At 37.2% G+C, this 26,939-nt stretch overlaps 1 protein-coding gene across 22 annotated transcripts in view; it reads left to right on the top strand.

Annotated features, from left to right (window-relative positions):
• Positions 1–26,939, top strand: part of PUM2 (pumilio RNA binding family member 2) — a 115,516-nt gene that overhangs the window by 16,053 nt on the left and 72,524 nt on the right. For 11 of the 22 annotated variants that reach the window (XM_074394503.1, XM_074394457.1, XM_074394500.1 and 8 more), the window contains exons 2-7: positions 7,829–7,897; positions 15,602–15,710; positions 22,013–22,200; positions 22,774–22,943; positions 25,858–26,128; positions 26,355–26,448. In XM_074394503.1, coding sequence (XP_074250604.1) covers positions 7,847–7,897; positions 15,602–15,710; positions 22,013–22,200; positions 22,774–22,943; positions 25,858–26,128; positions 26,355–26,448 — 883 coding nt within the window. In that variant the 5' untranslated portion in view covers positions 7,829–7,846. Of the gene's footprint in view, positions 1–2,929; positions 3,150–7,828; positions 7,898–8,837; positions 8,963–9,833; positions 9,908–15,601; positions 15,722–21,728; positions 21,844–22,012; positions 22,201–22,773; positions 22,944–25,857; positions 26,129–26,354; positions 26,449–26,939 lie in introns of those variants that run through there. The other 11 variants (XM_074394516.1, XM_074394443.1, XM_074394484.1 and 8 more) reach the window with 6 other exon arrangements.

Below are 26,939 nucleotides of genomic sequence, written 5' to 3'. Positions count from 1 at the left end.
ACCTGCTTCTCTCTGGCAATACCTAGCACATCAAAACCCAGCATAGATTGAGGCTGTTTCGTGTGTGGATCTTCTATACGTAGTACATTTTTCAAGATACGGCAATTTTTAAGTAGTGTTTTGATTCTCCAAATAAATCGGTTGAGAAGGATGCATTGTTAATATGAGAGACTTTTGTAAGGGCTCAAATATATGGTGATTCCCCTTTTAGAGAATTTTAATGGAACAGAAATCTTATATTTGCACATATGTAGATATGTCTAAATGATGGAGCTGGAATAAAATATTTAATTAAAGGATTTTAACTTTGAGCTAATAAGGTCTTTGAAGGAGCTTTCTGGTTTGTGTAAGTCTGTATATTGATAATAAAACTTGACTTTTCCTTATTATAATTGAGTTAATAATACTATTCTTTGTTACAGAGTTTTCTGCCTTGCTAGTAAAACAAGCATAGATAACTCCCCCATGAAAGTAGATGGACTAAAAAACAAACTGTTCATGTAGATCTTGATTGACCCACTAGCTAAGTGACTTGTTCATAGTCACTAAAAACTGTAATTCAATTTATGCCCTCAGAAAAATAAATGACTTGAGAGTGGGTTTGAATAGTAGAAACTTTGTTAAATCTTTGAAGGCTGATGATTTCCTGTAAATAACTAAACCTGGATGTAGATTTACTTCTGTCATGTGAACGAGAAAAGGCATTGGTAAACAAAAATATTTTGTTGGCAGATTTGCGATAAAGGATTAAATTTGCTGAGCAGAAGAAAGTATTCCTTAGGAATTCAGCACTTGTTTTGTTTGCCATAGATACCACTAATGTTATTATGTTCATTAAAATCAATCCAGCTGTGTGCAGTGGCTCACGATTGTAATCCTAACACTTTGAGGGGCTGAAGCAGGAGGATTGCTTGAGACCAGGAGTTTGAGACCAGCCTAGGCAACATATAGAGACCCCTGTCTATACAAATACAAAAATTAGCTGAGTGTGGTGACATGCATCTGTCATGCAACCAGATCTTAGAAAAACTATCACAAGAATAGCACTGAAGGGATGGCAATAATCCATTCATCAGAACTCCGCCCCAATGATCCAGTCACCTTCCACCAGGCCCCACCCCTAACACTGGGATTTACATTTTGACATGCGATTTGGGTGGGGACACAGATCCAAACCATATCTCAGGGTCTCACTATGTTGCCAGGGCTGGTCTTGAACACCTGGGCTCAAGCCATCTTCCTATATCGGGTTCCCAAAGAGCTGAGATTACAGGCATGAGCCATCATGCCCAGCCAAAACAAATACGTTTAATGATGTAAATGTTCTATATAAATGCATTTTCTTGGTTCTTTATGCAAGATGTTTATCAATTTTTGTTTTTGTTTTTGTTTTTTCTTTTTTGAGACAGGGTCTTACTCTGACCATGGCTCACTGCAGCCTCAACCTCCCAGGCTCAAGTGATCCTCTCAACTCATCCGAATAGCTGAGACCACAGGCGTGCACCATAATGCCTGGATAATTTTTTAAATTTTTTGTAGCGATAAGTCTACTTGTGTTGTCAAGGATGATCTTGAATTCCTGACCTCCCACCACAAACTCACAATATGTTGGGATTATAGTAACGAGCCACTGTGCTCAGTTGTTGACTTTTTGAATTATGCAGTAGTAAATAGGAAAACTATCACTGAGCTAAATTGAGTTGTTATTTGAGTGCTTCACCTATTTTTCCTCACATCATTAGTAATAATCGGCCCATAGAAAAATTAGCTAATATTGTTAAGTTTAGAATGAGCAAAATAAGAACACTGTCATTTCTTTTCTTTTGCTAGAAAGCAGTCATAACCTCAAAAATGACTTTTTAATTCAAATATAAGATTATACTGCATCTTGGCCAAAGAAAAGTTTCTGTCGTATATTTTCTGTGTTGGTAAGTTCTGATTATTTATTAGAGGAAATAATACTGGAGGTTTGAGCCTTAATAATGCAGACCAAAAAAAAAAAAAAAAAAACTTGAAGACAGAATTTATACCCCAAGCAGTACATTGTGCCATAGCTCTGAATACATTTTTTTTTTCCAAATAAACAGTGAAATAGTATACAACCAGTTGCTAGTAGGTTCTGTTGCTTGTTAGAAAAGATCTTTTCTCCCTAAGTTTTAATCATTCAGGATAAAGTCACTTAATTTATGTCCAAATTCCAACTTTTCTGCCGTCAGATAACACCAGCATTTGTAGCTGTTTAAGAGATAGCAGACTGACATACTGTAGAAATTTATGAGTCCCACTTAGTGGCATATGGGCAACTGTCTCTTGATCCCTTCAACTTTATTATAGTCTATATGGTGATTATTGTGTAAGAGTTGGAAAAGTTGTTTCTTTCCCATTGTCTTGCCCAATTTCTCCTTTATTCTCTTCCTCCTAATTGAAATAAACCGTAATACCCTAAACTGAAAAGCTGAGCTTAAGTCATGCAGGTGGGGGTGGGTTTTTTTTTTTAAAGTCTTTTGACTATAACACCCTGATCATTGAAAGATAATAAAATTCCATTTAGATATGATCTGAAACCCCCATTCGTTGAAAAAAACACGTCAAGTAGTAAAAGTGAAAAAGTTGAAAGCAAAGCCCTGATGCTTAACTTTCAGGATACTCATATTTGGAAGTGGATTTTTGTTATTTGCGTTTTGGGGAGCAGTCAAGAGAGAAAGTAAAATAGAGCAGAGGTCAGTAAACTGTGCCCTGCAGGCCAAATCTGACCCATCACCTTTTGTATGGCCCCTCTGTGGGAATGGTTTTTGTATTTTTTAATTGTTGGGAAAAATTTTAAAAGAATAATTTTCGACACACGAAAACCACATGAAACTCAAATTTTACAGTTTATCAAGTTTTATTGGGAAATATCTGTGCTCATTCATTTTGGTATTGTCTATAGGTGCTTTCCTGCTACAGAGGCATAGTTGAATAGCTGCCACAGAGATCATATGGCCTGCAGAGCCTAAAATGTTGACACCTACACTAGGGGTATGATTTATCCCAACAGTGAGAATGGATCCAAAGAGCTAAGAGGCCTCTCAAAATTATCCAGAGGTTCTTTAACTTATGTGACCTCATCTGTGTGGACTACTGATAAAAACCTGAAAGTAAGCAAAAAGGTAAAAGCTCTAGTGCTTACTTTGACTCTTGAGAAAAATTCATGTCTACTACTGATACTGTTTTTTGTTTGTGATTTTTTTCCCCCCTGCTTTAGATACTGGTTTTTAACAGTTTCTTGGCTTTACCGTTTTCCCATATTGACTACCTTCTTGGTAACCATGGCCCTTAGATTAGAGGTACTTTATGTTGTCTCTGCATAATTTTTCTCTTGGGAGGACAACTTTAAGGCTGGTGGCCAAAGCTCAGTCACTGAAATCTGAGTTTGGTCTTGCATTAAGGTATGACCTAGCACTTTATTTTATCTGTTGTGGATAACAGTAACCAAGGGATTGAATGTTTTTTCCTCAGAATTAGTCTGCATTTTCTTACACATCCAGTTAAGTCCATCTTTAAGTTACATTGGTAACTTTTACCTTTTGTAAAGAGCAGCACAGTTCTTGTTCTGTACTGTGAGTAATCAAATGGCCACCTAGGAATCAAAAGTTTCTCTTCCTTTCGTTCTTTCTATTCCCAAACCACATGTTTCATCATTTTTTTTCTCTCCCCAAGTTGTCTGAACCAAACCATGTTTCTGTGAGCCAGGACTGTGTTAGCAAATCCCACTTCTGACACCGAATGTAAGGCTATAGGGTTAAAAACACAATTTCTCCTACTGTACACAGGACAATTCCTATAACCCCACATGTATACACTAATCAAGCAGTCAGTTCTGCAGCAGCAAATTCTCCAGTGGACACCAGCTGGTCCTCTAACTCATTTCTGTCCTCTATCTCCCTAGAGAGAGCATCAGCTCCCACATATTGAGGGCTAAGGTTTATAAGACTGTCCCTCCTACTTCAGACACTAGTCGGAAGTCGTAGGTTGTCACCTAGACTTCTGACGGACTGGCTATAAATCAGGTGTTCCTCTGACCTTCTTTGGTCAATTAATTTGCTAGAGTAGTCACAGAACTCAGGGAAACACATTACTACATTTACGCATTTATTATAAAGGATATTACAAAGGATACCGTTGAGAATAGCCAGATGGAAGAGATATATTAGAGTGAGGTATGATCTCCAGGAACCTCCAAGAGTTCAGCTCTCTGTAAGCTCCCAGAACTCAGACCTTTTGGAATTTTGCAGAAGCCTCACTTCATTATGTAGGCGTTAAAGTCCTTGGTGATCAACTAAGTCTTCAGTTCCTCTCTGGAAGCGGAAGGGGGAACTGAAAGTTCAGACTCTGTAATCAAAAGGATGGTTCCCCTGGCAACCAGTCCCCCAAACCCCCAGTAGTCAGTCAGCCTATTATCATACATAATACAGAAAACACCCATCACTCCAGACATTCCAGAGGTTTTAGGAGCTTTTTGCTAGGAAATGGACAAAGGCCAAAATTACGTTTTACCAGTATTACAGTCTTTCAGCCTTTATTCTAAGATGATATTTTTAGCAGGTATAAAAGTGTGGATTGACATGCCTTTCAGCACTTTAAAATCTTGACCTTTATGTTCTGGGTCCCATTGTTTCTGGTTCTAGTTAGCAGTCATTCATATACTACTGTTCCTCTTTATGAAATATGTTGTTTTCTTCTGGTGATCTTGAGGACTTTTATATCTTTGATTTTCAGTTTTTATAATGAGTGTAGTGTGGGTTTTTTTTTTTCTTTTTCTTTTTCTGTCTTTTTTTTTTTTAAGATGGGGCACCATGTTGGTCAGGCTGGTCTTGAACACCCGACCTCAGGTGATCCACCTGCCTTGGCCTCCAAAGTGCTTGGATTAGAGGTTGTGAGCTACCATGCCCAGCCTTTTTTTTTTTTGGTCTCTCTTCTGGGGTTCATGGAGCTTCTTAAATCTGTAAATTTGACTCTCACAAAATTTGGAGAGATTTTTGGCCATTGTTTCTTCAATGTTTTTACCACCCTGGTCATTCCTCGAACTCCAGTTATATGTAAGTTACACCTTTTGGTATTGTTCCTGTGAAAATTATACATGTTAGGTCATTCTTGTAACACCCAACTAAATCAAAATCTAGGGTCCAGAGGAAAAAGGCACTTGAGCACTTAACATCTGCGCCAAAAATTAAATTTTCAGCGAGCTCAGCTGTAGAAATGGCCCTCTGTAACCCTAAGACCAGTTTTACCTAGTAGCACCTGAAACAGCTTGCCATGACTCTGAGACTGGCTTCGTCTACCACAATCACTCACCAGTCAGAGCTTGCCAGTTCTCAAAAGCTTTTCTAGTACCAGTCTGTCCAAACAGTCTATATAACATTTCTCTAATAACTTTCAGCCTTCTGTTTGTTCTTCAGACGTACACAAGACCATCCAGTCGGTATATATGTGCTCCAAATTACATTGTTTTCTTTCCTACCCTCTTCTTTCTCTTTCTTTCTTCCTTCCCTTTCCCTTCCCTCCCTCCGCCCTCACTTTCTCTTTCTTTTCGTTTTTCTCTTCCCTCCCCTCCCCTCCCCTCTCCTGCCCTCCTCTCCCCTCTCCTCCTCTTCCTCCTCCTCCTCCTCCTCCTCCTCCTCCTCCTCCTCCTCCTCCCCCCCTCCTCCTCTCCTCCTCCTCTCCTCTCCTTTTTTCCCTCCCTCCCTCCCTATTCTGTTACCCAGTCTGGGGTACAGTGGCACACTCATGGCTCGTTGCAGCCTTGACTTCCCGGGCTCAAGCGATCCTCCCACCTCATCCTCGCAAGTAGCTGTGGCTATAGGCATGAACCATCATGACAGGCTAACTTTTGTATTTTTTGTAGAGACATTGTTTTACCATGTTGGTCATTCTATGACCAAATAGGACCATATGGAGAACATTAGGTCTTACCTTTTTTTTTTTTTTTTTTTTTTGAGACAGGGTCTTGCTCTGCTGCCCAGGTTGGAGTATAGTGGCACAATCATGGCTTACTACTGTAGCCTTGACCACTTGGTCTCAAGCAGTAGTCCCACCTCAACCTCCCGAGTAGCTGGGACCACATGCATGTACCACCATGCCCAGCTAGTTTTTTAATTTCTTCTAAAAGCAGAATCTTACCATGTTGCTCAGGCTGATCTCTTAATTCCTGAGCTCAGGTAATCCACCCGCCTCAACCTCGCAAAGTGCTGGGATTATAGGTGTGAGCCACCACACCAAAATTAGGTTCTTGCTTCCTAAATACAACATTTTCAATTTAGAAAGTCATCTCTGTTTTATTTGGCTTTGACATTCTATAGGTCACTGAAGCTCTGTTCACTTTTTTCCACTTTTTTCTTATTTGTTTTTCAAATCAGAAATCTTGTTGATATGTTTTCAGGTTTACTGACCCTTTTGTTTTACAATCTGCTAAGTGCATTCAGTGAAATTTTAAAAGATTTTTTTCAGTTTTAGAATTGGCTATTTTTGTAGTTTCTCTTTCTTTGCTGAAATTTTATATTTGTTCATTCCTTAGGAACATATTTTTCCTTATATCTTTGAACACAGTTGCAGTAGTTGCTTTAGGATTGCTGTCTGCAAATTCTAACCTGGATCATCTTAGAGTGGTTCTTTATTAATTGACTTTTTCCTTTAGGTCACATTTTTTTTTTCTCATCTGTCTAGTTATTACAGATTATATTCCAAACTTCATGATTGACGTATTGGAGAAGCTCTAGATTCTGCTATGTTTCTGTTCTTTGGAGATTGTTGGCTTTTTTGTGTGTTTGTCTGAGACGGAGTCTCTCTGTGACGCCCAGACTGGAGTGCAGTGGTGCAATTTTGGCTCACTGTAACCTCCGCTTCCCAGGATCAAGCGATTCTCCTGCTTCCTTGAGTAGCTAGGGCTCTGCAACCTCCACCTTCCGGGTTCAAGCCATTCTTCTGCTTCAGCCTCCTGAGTAGCTGGTTTTACAGGCACCTGCCACCACACTCAGCTAATTTTTGTGTATTTAGTAGATACAGGGTTTCACCATACTGGCCAGGCTGGTGTCAAACTCCTGACCTGAAGTGATCGCCCACCTCGGCCTCCCAAAGTGCTGGGATCATAGGTGTGAGCCACTGCACCTAGCCAAATGTTGGGTTTTGTTGGGACTCAGCCTCCAAATTTCTGTGACTTTTGTGGTCATCAGCAGCAGAGATTTCTGCTCAATTCTTTTAGCCTTAATTGAGCTCCTTGGTGTCTGTCCCACATATGTGCAGTTCAGGGGTCATCTAAAGATCCCAGTGTAATTCATACACAGGACATGGTATGTTCTTTCTGGGATTCCCCTTCTTACTTCCAGCAGCTCTGGTTGCTCCAGACTCTATCTGTTGGTTCTTAAGGCCATTAAGGCTTGGTTCTTAAAAGAATTTAAGGACCCTGTTCCACATTCAGGCCTTCCCTCAGGCAGAAATGCTGTTTTTTGGGGGGGGGGGAAAAAAAAAAAAAAACCTTACTCTGTGCTAGACCTTTCTTTAAAGCGTAGACTGTTCTCCGTTTTCTGGGCTTTAGTTTTTCATTGCCTTCACATAGTCGTTGGCACACAGAATAATTCAAGAATCCTTGACCTCATGTTTTTCCACAGGTTTTAAGGTAGATTGCTATCATGAACTCTGTGTGGGAAAACCTGCCTTCATAGAGAAATCAGTGCTTCCCTATCTCTGACCATGCTAATATTAGCCATAGTAGCAATATAGTATTAATAAAAATAGTTGAAGAAATCTGTTTAAACATTTCTTTGTACTAATTTTTGTTTTTGTTTTTCAACAGGTTTGATCTGTGGATGAAATGAATCATGATTTTCAAGCTCTTGCATTAGAATCTCGGGGAATGGGAGAGGTAAATGTTTACAAATACTAAGATTTATATCTCATTTTATTTTGAGCCATTGAAACTTATTTTTTTTAACCACTTATTTTTTTTAACCATTAACCTTCCTGGAAATAGTGGTCATATCTTTCAGACTATATGGAGGGGTTTCAGTTTCAGATTGTACAATTCTGTTGTGATTTTTGACTTAAAAAAAAAAAACTTTTAGCAGTAATTTTTAATGTGATTATTTGTGTCTAGGTGATTTGATTGACTTGGTGAGATAATTTCTTGTATTTTGGTAATGAACTATAATTAGCTTTGATCAAAAAAAAAAAAAAAAACTTTAGCCTTGTTCTGCTGTTTTATATATGTATGCTGTGTTTGCTGTAGCCATACTTGTTTGCTATTCGCCCTTCCAAAAATCTCTTGTTCACCCAAAACTGTTTGCTTAACAGACTTCTAATCTTCTAAAGACTTTACTGAGATGTATCTATTGTCTAGCTGCTGTCTGCCTTAGAATTAAGCACTTCATCTGACTTCTAGTTCTTTATACAGACTTTTATTGTATTGCTGGTTACAATTTGTTTTATACTTGTCTCCCCTGTAAATTATTAGCTTTGAATGCTTAGCATAGTAGATACTTTACATTTCTTAATGGATTTTATCATTCTTGTTAATCTGTGATTTTCTTTGGGATACCAAAGTAAACCTCATCATTACGTATTTTAAGGCATCAAATACTTAGGTTTTCATATAGCTAATGAATACTTAGAGAACTGATTATGGAAACTCTTGTGGTGACATCTATTTTTGTTGTGTTCTGTACTACTAACATAGAGTTTGTTAATAGAAGATAACAGCGACAGACCTAAGATGTGTAATTAACTGCTTGCTCCTGGAGATTATTTTACTTTGGTAGAATAGAGACCTTCATGAGACTCACTCCATCCAATGCTGTGCTCTTCAGATGCAGAAAAGAGTCCAAGTCTCTCCTTTGGGCCACAAGAGGGCACCTTGCAGCTAGCTAACCCTCCCCTTCTTCAGAACAGCGTTTTCCAAAGAGTTTGTCATTTTCAGAGGACTGATTTAAGGGTGAGTTAAGGTGCTTAAGCTTAAGTATTGCCAAAATAAACTTGTTAGTCCAGTGCATAAGGTAAAATTTTCGGCCCTAAGAAAAATGAAAGAAATGGAATTTTTTTTGTTGTTGTTAAACAAAATCTATAGCTTCACTGCAGTGCAATATCTGGTTAGGCATTATTTATGCTATTGGCAAATAAGAGGCAGATGAAAAGGGCGTTTATTCTTTCCTGTCCACTAGTTTTCTTTGGTCTTTAGGAAGCAGAATAATATATCTTAAAAGCAGTGTTGAACAGTGCTTCAACCTTCTTGTCTGTGACAAATTTGAACTTGCTGATAATTCTTTAAGAACAAGTAAAGTCATACCCCTACATTAATTTTAGACTCCCTGTGTCACTTCTTAGATGTATATTGTATATATGTTTTCAAATTGGTGTTTTTTTCACCCTTTCTAAATAATAATTAATAATTCTAAAGGTATCTTTGCACATCAAAAGTCATGATCAGAAACTGGTTGAAAGAGTTTAGTTATTTGGGGGATGGAGGAAGGGTATTTGAGGGTTTTGGAAAAGAGCAGCTGGGTTGAATGGTATGTTAATAGAAAAAAGGTTAAATCCAGGCTTTCTTATTGGACATGTCAGATACGCAGAGTGAAAGTGACGAGGGTTTAGACTGCCTGCTACTTGGTGGATAGCAGCACATCAGTGTATCTGTGACCTTTATCTAGTAAAAATATATTTTAAAATAAGATGTTTTCATTGGTTTTATCTCTTAACAGTTTAAACACTAATACTATCATCTCAAAGAGACAGCTAAGAAACCTACTGAGATTTCTGTCTCTGGGTTCTCTCTCCCACAAGCCTTTCTATCTTTCCTCATCTCACAGGCAGCAAGGAACCTTCTGGGATTTCCTTCTTTGCCTGTCTCTCTCTCACCAGTCTTCTCCTCCTTTCCTGACAGGTGAGGTGTTTTTGTTTTTGTTATATCCCAGAGTTCATTCATTAGAATAAATTAAAAGCAGCCTTCAGTTTCTGGCTCTTAGGTTTTCTAAAAATGCTTTTTTTTTTTTTAAATGCAAAACTCTTTTTAAATAGATTGCCCTCATCTTGACTTTCTTTAAAAATAGTTTTTGCTTACTGTGTCTTAGGTGTTGTAAATCTCTTATGTACAAAGTGTTGCATTTACATGTAGAACTGATTTCAAATTTACTGTGTTTCGTAGATCATGATGTCTTTACTGACCCCTATCAGAAGGCATCCAAAAATAAGAACAGATTTGTACTCATCTATTCATAAACTTGCCCTCTCTGTTTTTACCCTGATAGCATGTTTCTGTTGAAAGACCTACTGATTTGCATATGTCATGTGGCTTAAAAAGAGTAAAACTATCCATAGGAGATTGAGCTCTGCTTCTTTAGTGTAGTGTTGAGTCAGGCACACTGCACAGGCTCATACCTATTAACTTCTCATGGTTGTTGGGGCATATATAGCTGGGTTTCTGTTTATTTTTTAAATAACAAGAAAGAGGGTCCTGTCTGAAATTGTTCAAAAAATTCAGAGTCTAACTTTTTTTTTTTTTTTTTTTTTTTTTTTGAGGCGGAGTTTCGCTCTTGTTACCCAGGCTGGAGTGCAATGGCGCGATCTCGGCTCACCGCAACCTCCGCCTCCTGGGTTCAGGCAATTCTCCTGCCTCAGCCTCCTGAGTAGCTGAGATTACAGGCATGTGCCACCACGCCCAGCTAATTTTTTGTATTTTTAGTAGAGACAGGGTTTCACCATGTTGACCAGGATGGTCTCGATCTCTTGACCTCATGATCCACCCGCCTTGGCCTCCCAAAGTGCTGGAATTACAGGCTTGAGCCACCGCGCCCGGCCCAGAGTCTAACTTTAAATCACTGAGTTAATGTATTTTATTTTGAGAATATCTTTATAGCTTACTATGATAAACAGTGCTTTCTCCTGTCTTTCCAACACCATAATATATAAAGAAAGAATTAAAGAAAATCTGTGTACTAAGATTGTATGTAGTGCAGTGAAATGGAAGACTTACTAGGTAGGGGAGTAAGGGGACTTGTGTTTTCTCATAGATCTCTCACTAGTATTATGACCTTGAGTATGACTTAGTGACTTTAAAAATAGTAACAACTTTTTGTATGAATCACATCTCTCAAGTGCTCTTGCTTTAATAAGCTCCTAGGGATAACTGGAATGGAAACCAGCCATTTCAAATACTGTTTCAATAGCTGATCGTAGTAGTTTGTCTACATAATCTCTATCTTAACAATTCTATCTTAAACTTTACCCACTGTAATAGGAAGAATATCATGATAATTTTTTTTTTTTTTTTTTGAAACGGAGTTTTGTCCTTGTTGCCCAGGCGCTGGAGTGCAGTGGCATGATATTGGCTCACTGCAACCTCCGCCTCCTGGGTTCAAGTGATTCTCCTGCCTCAACCTCCCAAGTAGCTAGGATTACGTGCCACCACTCCCAGAAAATTTTTTGTTTTTAGTAGAGACAGGGGTTTACCATGTTGGCCAAGCTGGTCTTGAACTGCTAACCTCTAGTGAGCCACCACACCCGACCCATCATGATAATATTTTAAGCGTTTTTATTTTTTCCTTATTCCCTTATTATTAAATCAGTGGTGATTTAATACTGGATTTTTTTTTTTTTTTTCTAGGCCGTATCTCTAGAAAATAATACTGGAAATTTTCAGAAATCATGATGAATTAAAATATGATTTAAAATAACTACCTTTTATAATAGTTAAGTATAAAGAGAAGGGCCTTAGAATTAAGTAATGTGAGTTCAAATCCCGTTGTTAACATTTACCAGCTGCATATGTAACTTTGGTCAGTTTTTTTTTTTGTTTTTTTTTTTTTAACACAAAAGTGACTATAGTAGGCAGCCGTTCTTCCTAAATAGTGGGCTTTCATCCCTCCCCTAGGATAGTCAAACTGTCTCAAGAGAAAAGAAGTCAAACAGCTATAGACAAAATCAGTATAGTGAATAATATAATCTTTGAAGTAATCAGTTGAATGTTGTGGGTCAGTAAGTTAAGTCATGTTTGATAACATTAAGGGATTCATACTGTTGGTAGTGAAGATACCTAATATTTATGGGTCTGCTGTGTACTAGATGCCGTGCTAAGCAGTTTACAGGTGAGGAAACTGAAGCTCAGAAAAGGATAATTAAAACTAGTCCAAAGCCACATAATAGTGCTTAAAGAGCAGTTTGAACTCAGGGCAGTCTTGACTGTTTGCAGTACTGCATCCTGTTGGAAGTGACAACATTTAGTAATGTTTGCTGGTGATACCAAGGGATATTAAGAATGGAGATTTGGGAAAGTAGTATGAGTTGAGAAAATAAAAGTATTAATATCTTTCATTAACAGAAAAGATTAAAGTCTGGAAAAGCACCATTTTTGTGTTCTGTGGAGTTACCTTGTTTTGTCCTCTATGCAACTTAGGATGTTTGTTGTTGTTGTTTTGCTTTTGGAGACAGAATCTTGCTCTCTGGTCCAAGCTGGAGTGCAGTGGCGCTATCTGGACTTACTGAAACCTCTGCTCCCTGGCCTCAAGCGATCCTCCTGTATCAGCCTCCCCAGTAGCTGGGACTATAGGTGTATGCCACCACTCCTGGCTAATTTTTTTGTATTTTTTGGTCTAGATGGTTTTTCACCATGTTACCCAGGCTGGTCTCAAACTTATGAGCTCAAGCAGTCTGCCTGCCTCAGCTAATTATAGCTCACTGCAGCCTTGACCTCCCAGGCTCATTCTGTCCTCCCATCTTACCCTCCTAAGTAGCTGGGACTGCAGGTGCACGCCACCACACCTGGCTAATTAATTTTATATTATTTATTTTTTAAAATTATTTTATTTTTAAAAAGAGACAGGGTCTCACAATGTTGGCCAGGCTGGTCTCTAGTCCCTGGGCTCAAGCCATCCTGTCACCTCCCACAGTGGTGAGTCCCCGCTCCCTGCTACAACTTAGTTTTGAGGATCTGTTATTGCCTCTTTTGAACTTCCATTGTAAGTAGAGTGACTTTACATTATGACTTTACATGCCCAGGACAGTTCAGAATCTATATCTTGTCATGGCATAATTATTAATAGCATCTCTTTTCACAAAAGTATTTCAGTTTGGATTATAAGTTATATAAATACCTTAATTTAAAACATAATTTAGCTTTTAAATCCTTTTAAGCCTTTGGATTATGTTTATTTGGTTTAGGGATTTTACATAACAGTTTTAAAAATCCGAAGTATAGAAGTAAATGCCAGAGTGGGAGTTTTCTTTCTTTATTTTGATAAGGTGTGCCTGAGTGCTGATTGATTTCTTTGGAAATGGAGAGGGCAAGCCATAAATACTTTTGAAGGAAAAGACACTGTGTATTCACTCAAACATACTGGAGTTAGGATAGAAGAGCAGATTGATAAGAAACACTGAGTTGCCTGACCTTCCTTTAGAGTTTGTGAAGTAAGGAACTGACATGAAGTGGTATTGGATAATGTATTTTACAGATCTTAACAGTTTCTTAATTTTGTTTTCTGTAATGTATGGTTGCTATTTCTACTACAGTAAAAGACTCTCCAGGGGCAAATCTTTTATTTTTATTACTGTTCTAATCAATACATTGTTTAACATTCCCCCCCCCACCCCACCCCTTTAACTGTTCTATCCTGAATTGTTGCCTTGTCCTACATTTGGTTCCTTTTAACCTATTCTTAGTCACTGGCTAGTCTAAGGTTTCCTAAAAGTATTTGAGTCAGTATCTAAAATGTCAGAGCAAATAGTTTTAAAAATATCAGTGAAGTCCTTTGGTAGAATGTTAAATTTCAACTATTTAATTTTTCTGTGCGTGAAAACTTCTAACTGTTTGAAAATGAAGATATGCATAGTATAGTGCTTGGTCAAAGTAGACACCCTTGGTGAGTGGTTTACAGACTTCCTCCCTGCCCTGCCCAGATATGTAATTTGCATTTTAAAGCAGTAATCTATGAAGGTACTTCCAGAACTTTAATCCCAAAAGACTTTGGAATAGTCTCAAAGGGGTGCTATTACTTTTACTACCTCATAAGATTAGTCTGTTTTAGCCACTTCTTTGTCTATGATAAATCTTTTATTAGTTGTTACAGCTTTATTTTAGATTACTTGTTATTCTTTTGATAATGAAACCTTTTCTTCATGAAGTATGGGATAAAAGCATTGCTTTATTCTTTGAGGAATTATTTTCATCTGCTTGGAATGGCTTATTTATACAGTATTTTTAAGGGATTAACTTGGGTTTTAACTATGAATGTTCAGTTATTTAAATATATCAAGTATGCTTTAGTATTAATATTAGATTTATATTTTGGTTGACTATTTACATGAATCTTTTATGGTAAGATTTTTAAAATAGGAAGTTAAAGTTTACTTACTGGGATCTTTGTTAGAGCAAATTATTGTTTAACATGTCTGCTCTTTATAAATACAGATTATTTTCAGCCCAGGGCCATCCTAGCATTTAAAAACTTTTTTAAAAAAAATAGTGTTTTGTTTCATTTTTTAATTAAAATATTTAGTTTAGCAAAAGACCTGTAATTCAGGAACATGACCAAATTGAATTTTTTACCTTCCCTTCAAAGCTGCTTATCCTGACGTTTTCTTATTTTGGTCAATAGCACTGTTATTTACCTTTTTTTTTTTTTTTTTTTTTTGAGTTGGAGTCTCTCCAGGCTGGAGTGCAGTGGCATGATCTCGGCTCACTGCAACCTCTGCCTCCCGGGTTAGAGTGATTCTCCTGCCTCAGCTTCCCAAGTAACTGGGACACGCCCAGCTAATTTTTGTATTTTTAGTAGAGACAGGGTTTCACCATGTTGGCTAGAATGGTCTCAATCTCTTGACCTCGTGAGCCGCTGGGCCAGCCCCTACGATTTACCTTTCTACCTGTTTAAGTTTTATTCTTTCTACTCACTCTCCCCACCATTTGTACTCAGATCCTTTGGACTCCAGGGTGCCTCTCAGATCCATTTTATTTTCTCTGCTGTCTCTGCCAGTACCCTCTTTTAGTTCTTACTCTCTTGGCCCTCTTACTGTAATTTGCCTAAATTGATCTCCTTGCCCTTTCTATTTGTTTTTCTTACAACTTGCAACTTGAGTTTTTTATAATACATAGTGTTACCTTTGCTAACTTTTCTCTATTCTTTGTTGCTTTAGTAGAACATCAGCTTTGAAGGCTTCTCATAATCTGATCTGCCAGCATCCTTTAGCTTTGCCAGTATCAACTTTTAACTTTCCCACATCTGTTTCATCTCACACCGTATTCTACACACCATGCATTTTCTCAAGTTTTGCTTTTGTTAATGGTTTGCTATGTCACACACACAAACACACACATCTAAATAACATTGTAATAAAAATGTTTGAAAAGTAAAGTCAGAAGTAGTTTTTGATTTTTTCCTTTTTTAAGGTCTAGAATTATAGAACCAGTATACAAAAGTAAGTGGGGAGTTAATTTACTATTAACAAAACAACTTAGAAAATAGGTCATTCTGAATTTTCATTAGCGTTGAAAACTAATGTATACTTATCAGTGATATGTCTGAGACTTCTTATATATTAATTTTTTGTACTTAGAATAAAATTTAACTGTAATTATTCCTCCAAATAGCTTTTGCCTACCAAAAAGTTTTGGGAACCTGATGATTCAACAAAAGATGGACAAAAAAGCATATTTCTTGGGGATGATGAATGGAGAGAGACTGCATGGGGAACTTCTCGTAAGTTACTGGTATATGTGTGAGAATTATTAATATATTTAGCATTTATAAGTCATAATGCACCTTCTTTTTTTCAGACAGTCTTCAAATTTTTGCTTTTTTTTGTAGAGTTTGACTGTGTTGTCCAGGCTGGTCTCAAATAACTGGGCTCATGCAGTCCTTCTACCTTGGCCTTCCAAAGTGCTGGGATTATGGGCGTGAGCCACCGCACCCAGCCCTATCTGTGCACATTTTCTCAATGGCAGCTAAGAAATGTAATTTTAGAAGTATTTGTCACAATAAGATTTTGTTAAAATTTTTTTTTAAATTAACTGATTGTAAAATTCTGTGGCCATTACTAAAAAAATAACGTGCTGGTGAGGTTATACACTGCTAGTGGGAGTGTAAATTAGTTCAGCCATTGTGGAAAAAGCATTGTGTCAATTCCTCAGAGAAGTAAAAACAGAATTACCATTCAACTCAGCAATCCCATTATTGGGGCATATACCCTAAGGATTATAAATTGTGCTACCATAAGACAACACATATATGTATGTTCATAGCAGCACGATTGCATAATAGCACAATCATGGAGTCAACCTAAATGCCCATCAATGGCAGGCTGGATAAAGAAAATGTGGCACATAGGCACCGTGGAACACTATGCACCCATGAAAAAAAAGATTGAGATAGTGTTCTTTTCAGCAACATGGATGGAGCTAGAGATCATTACCTTTAGGAAACTAACTCAAGAACAGAAAACCAAATACCACATGTTCTCATTTGTAAGTGGGAGCTGAATAATAAGAACACTGGGATGCAAAGAGGGGAACAACAGACATGGGGGCCTACTTGAAGGTGGAGGGTAGGAGGAGGGAGAGGATCAGAAAAAATAACTATCAGATACTATTTTTAGTACCTGAGTGACAAAATAATCTGTACACCAAACCCCCATGAAACAAATTAAACTGTGTAACAAACCTGCACATATACCCCCCTCCTCAATCTAGAATAAAAGTTTACAAATAATAAAATTCTGATTTTTAATTGAAAATGGAGGATAGATTAATTTAACCATAGAAATGTTTAGTCTTAAGTTGTACTAGATGATCATGACTGATTTATCTAATTGCAGCCCAGCCTAGCTTTATTAGATATTTGCCGCACCCAGGAAGGAAGTAGACTTGGTAAGATATAGCTCCCAGAAAGGGAGCAGATCTTTAAATGTTTTTGATTTCAACTTCATAAGTAGTGGGGAGAGACTTAGGTCTAAGAAACTGTTAAGGGAAAATTAACGGGTGTATAACGAGTATGACATGCAAGAGTGACAGTGCTGGCAAATTAAAGATCATAGTTAAATTCTTTTTTTTTTTTTTTTTTTAATAGCGTGTTGCTCTATTGTCTAGGCTGGAGTGCAGTGGCATGATCTTAGCTCACTACAGTCTTGAACTTCTGGGCTAAATATATCCTTCGGCCTCTTCCTCCTGAGTAGCTGGGACTACAGGCTGACACCATCACATCTGGCTATTTCTTTTTTCCCCCGAGACAGAGTCTTGCTCTGTCACCCAGGCTGTGGTGCAGTAACCCAGTCTTGGCTCACTGCAACCCCCACCTCCCAGGTTCAAGCGATTCTCCTGCCTCAGCTTCCAGAGTTGCTGGGATTACAGGTGCTTGCCACCACCCCCTGCTAATTTTCGTATTTTTAGTAGAGATGGGGTTTCATGTTGTCCAGAATGGTCTCGAACTCTTACCTCTGGTGATCTGCCTACCTCAGCCTTCCAAAGTGCTGGGATTAGGCTGTGAGCCACCATGCCTGACCACATCTGGCTAATTAAAAAAAAATTTTTTTTGTAGAGATAGGATCTTACTGTGTTGCCCAAGCTGGTCTAGAACTTCTGCCCTCATGTGATCCTCCTTCCTCAGACTTGAGCCACCTTGTTCAGCCTATCTTTGTATTAAAGTAGTTAGCATATCATTTTACTGATTATTAGTAAAATCTGAGAGGTATAGAGATAGATCATGTATTTTACAAATATTTTCTTTTTTTTTATTAAGTTAATGCAGTTTGCTTAAGCTCCGTAGAATGACCAAAGTAATAATGAAGACAAATTTCTGGATGATAATTACCCAGCTATTTTTTACAGTGTAAATCACAAGATATTTTCTTATTCTCTAAGTCACTAAAATAGAGGATTTAAAACTTCTATATAGTATTTAATTTCATTATTGTTAAAATAATTGGCCAAAAAGCTAAAATCTAAAAGGAAATTCTGGAAAATGTTGGTGGTTTCAACAAAGTAGGTTGCAAATGTTGGCAACAAGTAATTTAGAAAAAAATTATCTTAAAACATCATAAATTTTCTTGGAGTTCAACTAATATGTGATACATAATATGCCAGGTTTGGAGAATACAGAGGTAAATATGACTCTTGTCCTCAAGGAATTTTTATTTCTCTGAATTAGAATTAACCTATATTAAATTAGACTCATAATTTTAAATATTTAGTAATTTTGACTGGGATACATCTTTCCTATAAATGGCATATTTCTTGCTGAGAGCATGTGTGCTTGATAACTTGGTTGATGGACATTATTTAAAGTTGAATGCGGGCCGGGCGCGGTGGCTCAAGCCTGTAATCCCAGCACTTTGGGAGGCCGAGGCGGGTGGATCACGAGGTCGAGAGATCGAGACCATCCTGGTCAACATAGTGAAACCCCGTCTCTACTAAAAAAAGTGCAAAAAATTAGCTGGGCATGGTGGCACGTGCCTGTAATCCCAGCTACTCAGGAGGCTGAGGCAGGAGAATTGCCTGAGCCCAGGAGGCGGAGGTTGCGGTGAGCCGAGATCGCGCCATTGCACTCCAGCCTGGGTAATAAGGGCGAAACTCCGTCTCAAAAAAAAAAAAAAAAAAAAAAAAAAAGTTGAATGCACAATTACTTTTTTTACTAGAATCAGAACCAAAGATGTTTTTTAAATTTTTGTTTATCTTTTTTTTTTTTTGAGACCAAGTTATAAAACTGTCTAATTTTTGTACTTTTGATAGAGATGGGGTTTCACCATGTTGCCCAGGCTGGTCTCGAACTCCTGAGCTCAAACAATTCACCTGCCTCAGCCTTCCAAAGTGCTGGGATTAAAGGCATGAGCCACTGTGCCCAGCCAACCTAAGTTTTTTTAAGGTGTTGAAAAGCAAAGCATCTTGAGTACAGCATGGCAAAGAGAGATTATTTCAAGATGGATGTTAGGGAGAATGTGAAATTTATGATCGAAGTCAATTTTTTTGTACCACTTCTCTCCCAACTGATAAAATTTTGAAGATGAGTGTTTGTCTTTTAATAGAAAACATGAGAAAATTAGAAATGAATGGAATTTTGTTTTCCTAACACTTAGTGAATGCCAAACACATTCAAATATGCATAACACCTTCTTGTTTTAAAGGAATTGTTATTCTAAGAGAGTCTCTTTCCATGACTGCAGGAGACTTACCATACTCCCACTCAGCAGAACCACATTACTTGTGAATATCAGGTTTATGTTCTCTGGCACTTCTTGGCATTTGAACATCCTGGTTTCTGTAGCTGAAATGTCCCATCACCCCACCTCCCCATTGGTTACCTTTTTTTAACCCTTCATAATCAACTGGAATATCACTTCCATCTTTGATCACAGAACTTTAGTAGGTCAAGTCTGGCAACTGTTTGAGACCAACTGGGCACTACAGTGAGACCCTGCCCCTTCCCACCAAAAAAAATAAACAAGAAACACACTTCCTTTGGTAGTATTGACTTGGAAGGATTGATGCTCATCTTTCTTATTTTTGCTTTTTTTTCCTTTAATTTTGTTTTTTCCTTTAAGCTCTGTTGGATTTGAATGCCCATCTTTCAGTTCCCATAGTATCATGGATTATATTTTTGTTGAAGCTGTTTTATTCTATTCTAATTACCTTTTATTAAACCTATACTCTCGAGTACAGACTGTTTTGTTCTCAGATTCTTCATATACACGTCATTGCCTAGCATACAAGAGAATGTATCAATATTTCAACTGTGTAATGAGTGGGTAAATGATTGAATGATTGAAAGAAAGGATATAATGACTAATCTCTTAGGGATGCAGGTACTGAAAAGAGGATGTTTTGTTTTAACAAACATGGCAATCGTTTGAAAATTATTACAGTTAATAAAATGATGACTGGCTAGCACTATGAAATTTGAGCCTCAGTAGTTTACTAAGTATTGTATCTTTCACAAACAAGCCAGACGTAGCTCATGGCTTCCTTCAAAAAAGTTTCCAGCAAAAACTATTTTAATCTTGACTCAAATGTATTACTGTATTTGTGTTCCATTAGCTCTCAGATCTTAAATACTACCTTTACTTTTCATTCCAAAAATACGGAGAAAAAACATATCAAATGAATAATTTTGTTTTAAAACAATGGAAAACTTTTTTTTTTTTTTTTTTGAGACGGAGTTTCGCTCTTGTTACCCAGGCTGGAGTGCAATGGCGCGATCTCGGCTCACCGCAACCTCCGCCTCCTGGGTTCAGGCAATTCTCCTGCCTCAGCCTCCTGAGTAGCTGGGATTACAGGCACATGGTGGCACATGCCACCATGCCCAGCTAATTTTTTGTATTTTTAGTAGAGACGGGGTTTCACCAAGTTGACCAGGATGGTCTCAATCTCTTGACCTCGTGATCCACCCACCTCAGCCTCCCAAAGTGCTGGGATTACAGGCTTGAGCCACCGCGCCCGGCTGAAAACTTTTTTTTTTTTGAGACAGAGTTTTGCTCTGTCTCCCAGGCTGGAGTGCAGTGGCGCGATCTTGGCTCACTGCAACCTCTGCCTTCTGGGTTCAAGCAATTCTCCTGCCTCAGCCTCCTGGGTAGCTGGGATTACAGGCGCGTGCCACCATGCCCAGCCAATTTTTTTGTGTTTTTAGTAGAGATGTGGTTTTACCACATTGGCTAGGCTGACCAGGGTCTCCTGACCCCAGATGATCCTCTCACCTCAGCCTCCCAAAGTGCTGGGATTACAGGCATGAGCCACTGCTCCCAGCCTATTGTTTTTATTTATTTTTCTTGTCAGGGTAGCAGGGCTTCTTGTCACTCAGGCTGGAGTGTGGTGGCACAATCACAGCTCACCAAAGCCTCAACGTCACAAGCTCAGGTGATCTTTCCACCTCAGCCTCGTTAGCAGCTGGGACTATAAGCGCCTGTTACCACATCTGGCTAATTTTTGTATTTTTGGTAGAGACAGGGTTTATCCTTGTTGCCCAGGCTGGTCTTGAACTTCTGAGCTCAAGCAGTCCACCTGCCTCAGTCTCCCAATGTCCTGGGATTATAGGAGTGAGTCACCGCACCTGGCTTTTTTTGTTCTTTTTCTTTTTCTTTTTCTTTTGAGACAGGGTCTCACTCTGTCACCCAGAGCAGAGTGCAGTGGTGTGAACATGGCTCACTGCAACCTCAGCCTCCTGGGCTCAGCTCTCAGCTCCTGAGTAGCTGGGACTACAGACCTGTGTTGCCTTGCTTGGCTAATTTTTAAACTTTTTGTAAAGATGGGAACCCACCATGTTTCCCATGCTAGTCTCAAACTCCTCTGCTTAAGTGATCCTTCCTCCCAAAGTGCTGGGATAGCAGGCATGAGCCCCTGCTGTCTGGCTTCTTTTAGGTTTTATCCCTGAAGGTTTATGTTATGAATTGTCAAAAGAAGGTTAATTTTTTTAAATGATGTTTATAAGAAACTGATCCTTCAGGTAGTATCCCTTCGGGTACTGTTTCTATCTTCATTGACTTTTCTGGTTGTACTGTTTTTAGCATAGACTTTTCTTTATTGCCAAATGGCTCTGTCCATCTGTATTTTGTTTATTTATTTTTATTATTATTTTTATTTATTTTAACTTTTTTACAAAGATGGGGTTTCACTATAATGGCCAGGCTGGTCTTGAACTCCTGATCTCAGGTGATCCACCCACCTCGGACTCCCAAAGTGTTAGGATTACAGGCGTGAGCCACTGCGCCTGGCCTTATTTTTTTATTTTTTTAAGGCTAGCCAAGTGAAGCAGTGGGAGTGGAGAAAGAACAAAGAAATCTGTAACTGGTTGTCATCAATTAATTGTAAACACCACTGCACTTGGACCAGCCTCCATCTGTATTTTCAAGGTATGTGCTTCAGCCAATTTTAATCAAATGAAGAGCTTTTTATAAATATTATATAATATTCAAAATAAAACAGTGTGCTGATTTTTCTTACTTCAGTATATTAATTTGTGTAACTACCTTTTAACTTAGAAGTACAAGTAGATAATTGTGTTTTTTCTTCACCAAACAGACCATTCAATGTCCCAGCCTATTATGGTACAGAGAAGATCTGGACAGGGTTTTCATGGAAACAGTGAAGTAAATGCAATACTGTCTCCGCGATCAGAAAGTGGAGGCCTTGGTGTGAGCATGGTAGAATATGTACTGAGTTCTTCTCCTGCTGATAAATTGGATTCTCGATTTAGGAAGGGAAATTTTGTAAGTATTTTGAATAAAGAAATATTTAATATTTGCTTGAGAGTTAATTGGTTACATTACTTTTATTTTTTAAAATCAATTTATTTTTCTGTGCCCTTCCTGTAGCTAAAGGAAATTTTGTAACTTATTGCTGTTCTTCTGCTTAGCCACTTAAAAAATGTGAAATGATAGAAACACTGGAAATACTTAATGGATCTGAACCATGTTACAAAAGTCACATTTTACTAATTTTAAAACATAATCTGCAAAATTAAAATTGCCTATTCCTGGTAGTGCTTGATCTGAAAGTAACTAAACAAAATTGTCTACACATTAAAGAAAATTTTAATCTAGTTTGTGGTGTTAACTGCTTTTCCAGCACCGCTATAGTTAAGGTTGCCTTAGCCCTTCTGTTATAAATCACTAGTTTGTACTCAATTTTTTGGCCTTTGATAAATTAGTTGACTACGAAATTAAATAAGATTCTATGCTTTTATTGTTTACATGCACTATAGTGTAGTTTTAGGTCACCTTATGGTGCCTTTTTTTGTGTTCTATTAAATATTCAGAATCAAACAGATTCTTTTTCCTCAGGGCACTAGAGATGCTGAAACAGATGGACCTGAGAAAGGAGATCAAAAAGGCAAGGCTTCTCCATTTGAGGAGGACCAAAACAGAGATCTTAAACAAGGAGATGATGATGATTCTAAAATAAATGGCAGAGGTTTGCCAAATGGAATGGATGCCGATTGCAAAGATTTTAAGTAAGATTTTAACTTTCTCAAGAAGAAAAGCATATCTTTTTAGGGATTATTACTATTAGTTGATGTGACTGATTCAGACATTTTCATCATTTAGGTTTATTTCCTTTGAACTTTGTGTTAATCTGGACAAATTTTATTTTTTTCTGTAAAGAAAATTAGTGATTGTGAATCATTTAAAATAATCTTCAAACCAGCCTCTAAAATAGTACATTCTGTTGAAGGAGTGTTATTAGAAGCTGCACTTACTTTTCTGCTAATATAATAGTCTATAAATTTGAACTTTCTCCCTGTCTGTTAAATTTTAGTGAACTGTAGGTTTACTCTGATTTTTTTCTCCCTCTTGGGGGTGCTTTTGAGCACCTTTCAGTGGGGTTTTCTTCTTTCTGAGTATTTATGCCCTGCCTGCCATTTAACTTCTAATCTTAGAAAAGAGGAGACAAAATTAGCTTAGGAGCAGTAATCTTTCTTACAATATATAAGTTTGTGCTAATAGTTAATATTATTCCTGAAAATAGCAAGAGGGGAACATATTAGAGACTTTTAAAAGTTACCTTTAAGCTTACAATTTTTTATGTTGTAGCTTTTTATTGTCATTTTATGGCAGTTAAGTAAGCACTTTAGCCTTTGGTCTTAGATTAGACAGTACACATTTATCTACATATTAGGGAGTTGTTTCTTTGTATTGATTTTCTGTACTTTAATATTTCAGTATTGAGGTGCTTTGGAGCCTGTACCTGAAAATGAGTGTTTCTTTGAGGTCTTAAGAACCATGAAATCTTAGATAAAAGAGTATTAGGTATATGGTGGGTGGTATACTTTTGCATTTATTGCCTTTAATTGTCAAAAGCAAAATAACAATGCTTCTTAGAAACAGGCCATTTCTATCTGTTCTAAGTGCAAAAAAGCATCCAAAACCAGTAAACCTCTTGTGACAATAAATTTAATGCTATTCAATTTTATAACTATTCTGAGTTTGTCCTTCATTGTTACCTAATCTAAGTTTTAGTCAAGGAAATGCATTTAAAATTCAGTTGATGACAAACCCTTCAGAGTATACATTTATAATTGAAGTGTTAATACACCATTAACTATAGCAAGAAAATAGCACCACTGATAGCATTACGTTTTTTTCCTAATGTCCTCTATTTTTGTTATATATGAGTTATTTTGTGTGAGAGGTTATACTTCTCCCCTGAAATATTAATGTGGACTTTACATTTATTAGCATTCTAATTTTATTACCTTAAGTTTTAGATATGTGTTAAATTACTAATTATTTTAGGTAGAGTATTAGTTACTACTTGACAATGTTAAAATGTATTAACACAATCAACAGCTGTGGTCATATGGTCACTATGCCAGCACATCATTAATTTCTACATTAACTGATTGATATGTCATCAATATATACATATTGGAGTAGAACAGAAATGATTAAAAGAACTATAGGACACGTTTTAAAAGAAAAATTGGCTGGTTTTAAAGAAAACCCTTTTAGTTTTATCTTTTCTTTCCATATGTTCCAAATGAAAAATGAGCCTTTGGAATGTTCATGTACAAAATTAGGTGTGGCTTAAAGGGAAAGGAGTTAGAAGTCATCTAATTTTGCAAGAACAAAATGGTTGATGTTTAAATGAATTGTAGCTTTGCTTAAATATCTATAGAGAACAATTCTTATAATCAAGAGACTGCTTTGCAAACTACACTGTATATGTTACCAAATTTATTCCAGTACAGAGCACCTGAAGTTGGGCAGAGTTAGACAGATATAGCAACTGGCATTAAAAGCCAGGTAGAACAGTTACTGCCACTTACTTAATATACTCATGTTTAAATATACTGTGAATGCATGGTTACTCTGAAAAATAAACTCTATTACAAAGGAAAGGATCCTATATGAAATATTTATATATAAAACAAGATGAACTATAAATGAGGATTATGGCTAGAAATGTAAAAGTGAAGTTTAGACCATGAAGGTTATTCATAAAAAGAGAAGCCCATGCTTAAAATTTAGTCCAGTGTTAATGAATTCCTTGTGAAAAATTAAGGAGGCTGTATAGTAGTAAGGTCTTTTTTTTTTTTTAATGTAGAAAGATCTTTTCTTGCTGTGTATACTTAATTTTTGATAAATGCCATACATTTTCATTTCTTTCTGATGGTTTAAACTGAACTGTTTGGTATCAGAAACATGGTCTTTGGAGGGCTTTCATAGAGGGCTTTCACAAATAGTTTCTTTTGTTCTTATTAGTTGGAATCAAAAGGTCATCTCTTAAGTCTCCTCAGTAAGAAAACTGCAGCTCGAAAGATGACATGACTTACTTAAAATCATTTTCAAAAGACAAAGTTGGGAGTCAACCTTTTGACTTAACTATGTACAGTGCCTTTTTCCTGTTGCATCTCACATTTCGGCCCCTTAAATAATGAGGACCATAATGATCTCTTATGGCCAGTTTTTTTCTTAAGTATTATTAAGCAGGATGTTATGGCAAAATTATGTGTTCAGGGGGCAGGACAGCAGTATGATAAGTGGGTTTTGGTTTTGAGCTTTTTCATATTTGCCACTTAATAATCTATTTATATACTGTTCCTTGTGGCTTGACTTGAGACAGAGATTTCAGGTAGTATGTAAGTTGTGATGCTGGCCAGTTTTTCTAATCTGTAAAGTTGAGTTATGTTATTCAGATTGACGGGAGTAATCATTAATAATATTTTTTAAATCCTCAAATCATGCCATCTCTTAAGTAGAAAGTTATATTAAATAGAAAAAAATGTGCTAAGGTAGCATAGTGACTCAGAATGCCTTATTCACTGTGTTTTATGACCATTTGTTTTTTGTGATTTTTCCACTTTCCCATTTCACCTTTTGACTTGTTGCTTTTATTCATAATACTTTTCTGTTTTCTTTATGTAGTCGTACTCCTGGAAGTCGTCAAGCCTCTCCAACTGAAGTAGTTGAGCGCCTGGGCCCCAATACTAACCCCTCAGAAGGACTGGGGCCCCTTCCTAATCCTACAGCTAATAAACCACTTGTTGAAGAATTTTCAAATCCTGAAACTCAGAATCTGGATGCCATGGAACAAGTTGGTCTGGAATCCTTACAGTTTGACTATCCTGGTAATCAGGTACCAATGGACTCTTCAGGAGCTACTGTAGGCCTTTTTGACTACAATTCCCAGCAGCAGGTAAAGCATGCTCTTTCTTTAAGAAGATCCTTTTAACTATATACTGGTTTAGCCTGAAGTGCTATGTGGCATTGAAGTGAATGGTAGGGGTTTTAAGTACTAAACGTTTTATTGATTAAAGTGTCCTTGTATTTGAGAAAGAACTGTTTAAAATGTTTTATTCAGATTTCTAATTAGAAATGAAAGATTTTGACATGAATCTTTGTATTAAATATTTTCCAAATAGCTCTTTCAGAGGACTAATGCACTAACAGTTCAGCAGTTAACTGCAGCTCAACAGCAGCAATACGCATTAGCAGCAGCTCAGCAGCCACATATAGGTGAGTCTTCATAAGTTCTCATTTTGACCAGACTAATTAAAAAAGTCTTGTTAAAATGTTTAGAATGTTTCACTTCATTTACTGATTGGTGAGGTTTTGTTACTTTTTGGAACATCTGAGATCAACAAGTAATAGATTATATGACAAAGGTATTCATTAACTAGGGAATTGTTTCTGATTATTCACATCACTGGTTAAATTAAATAAAAATCTGTGATTTGATAAAAGTTGTCATCACATAAGTTTTTTTCCAATGCAAAGTTGAGAAAGTCAGACACCTGGAAATTCAAATTTAGTTATTTGTGTCCATTATCAAGTCAGTATGTTCGTTTAAATTTTTTTCGTAAAATATATATATATATATTTTTTCATGTAGTTACTTGGTCTTTGACTTTTAATCAGCTAGAACTCAAGCTTCTGCTAGAATTCAAGCTTGGTACATTGTGTTGTCTGTACTGGGTCCCCCTACCTCCTGCAGTAATAATATGGGA

The sequence above is a fragment of the Saimiri boliviensis genome, chromosome 1 (genome assembly GCF_048565385.1).
Source record: "Saimiri boliviensis isolate mSaiBol1 chromosome 1, mSaiBol1.pri, whole genome shotgun sequence".
In the NCBI taxonomy this organism is placed as follows: domain Eukaryota; kingdom Metazoa; phylum Chordata; class Mammalia; order Primates; family Cebidae; genus Saimiri; species Saimiri boliviensis.
Note: the sequence above shows the minus strand (reverse complement) of the source record. Positions and strands in the feature narration are given on the sequence as shown.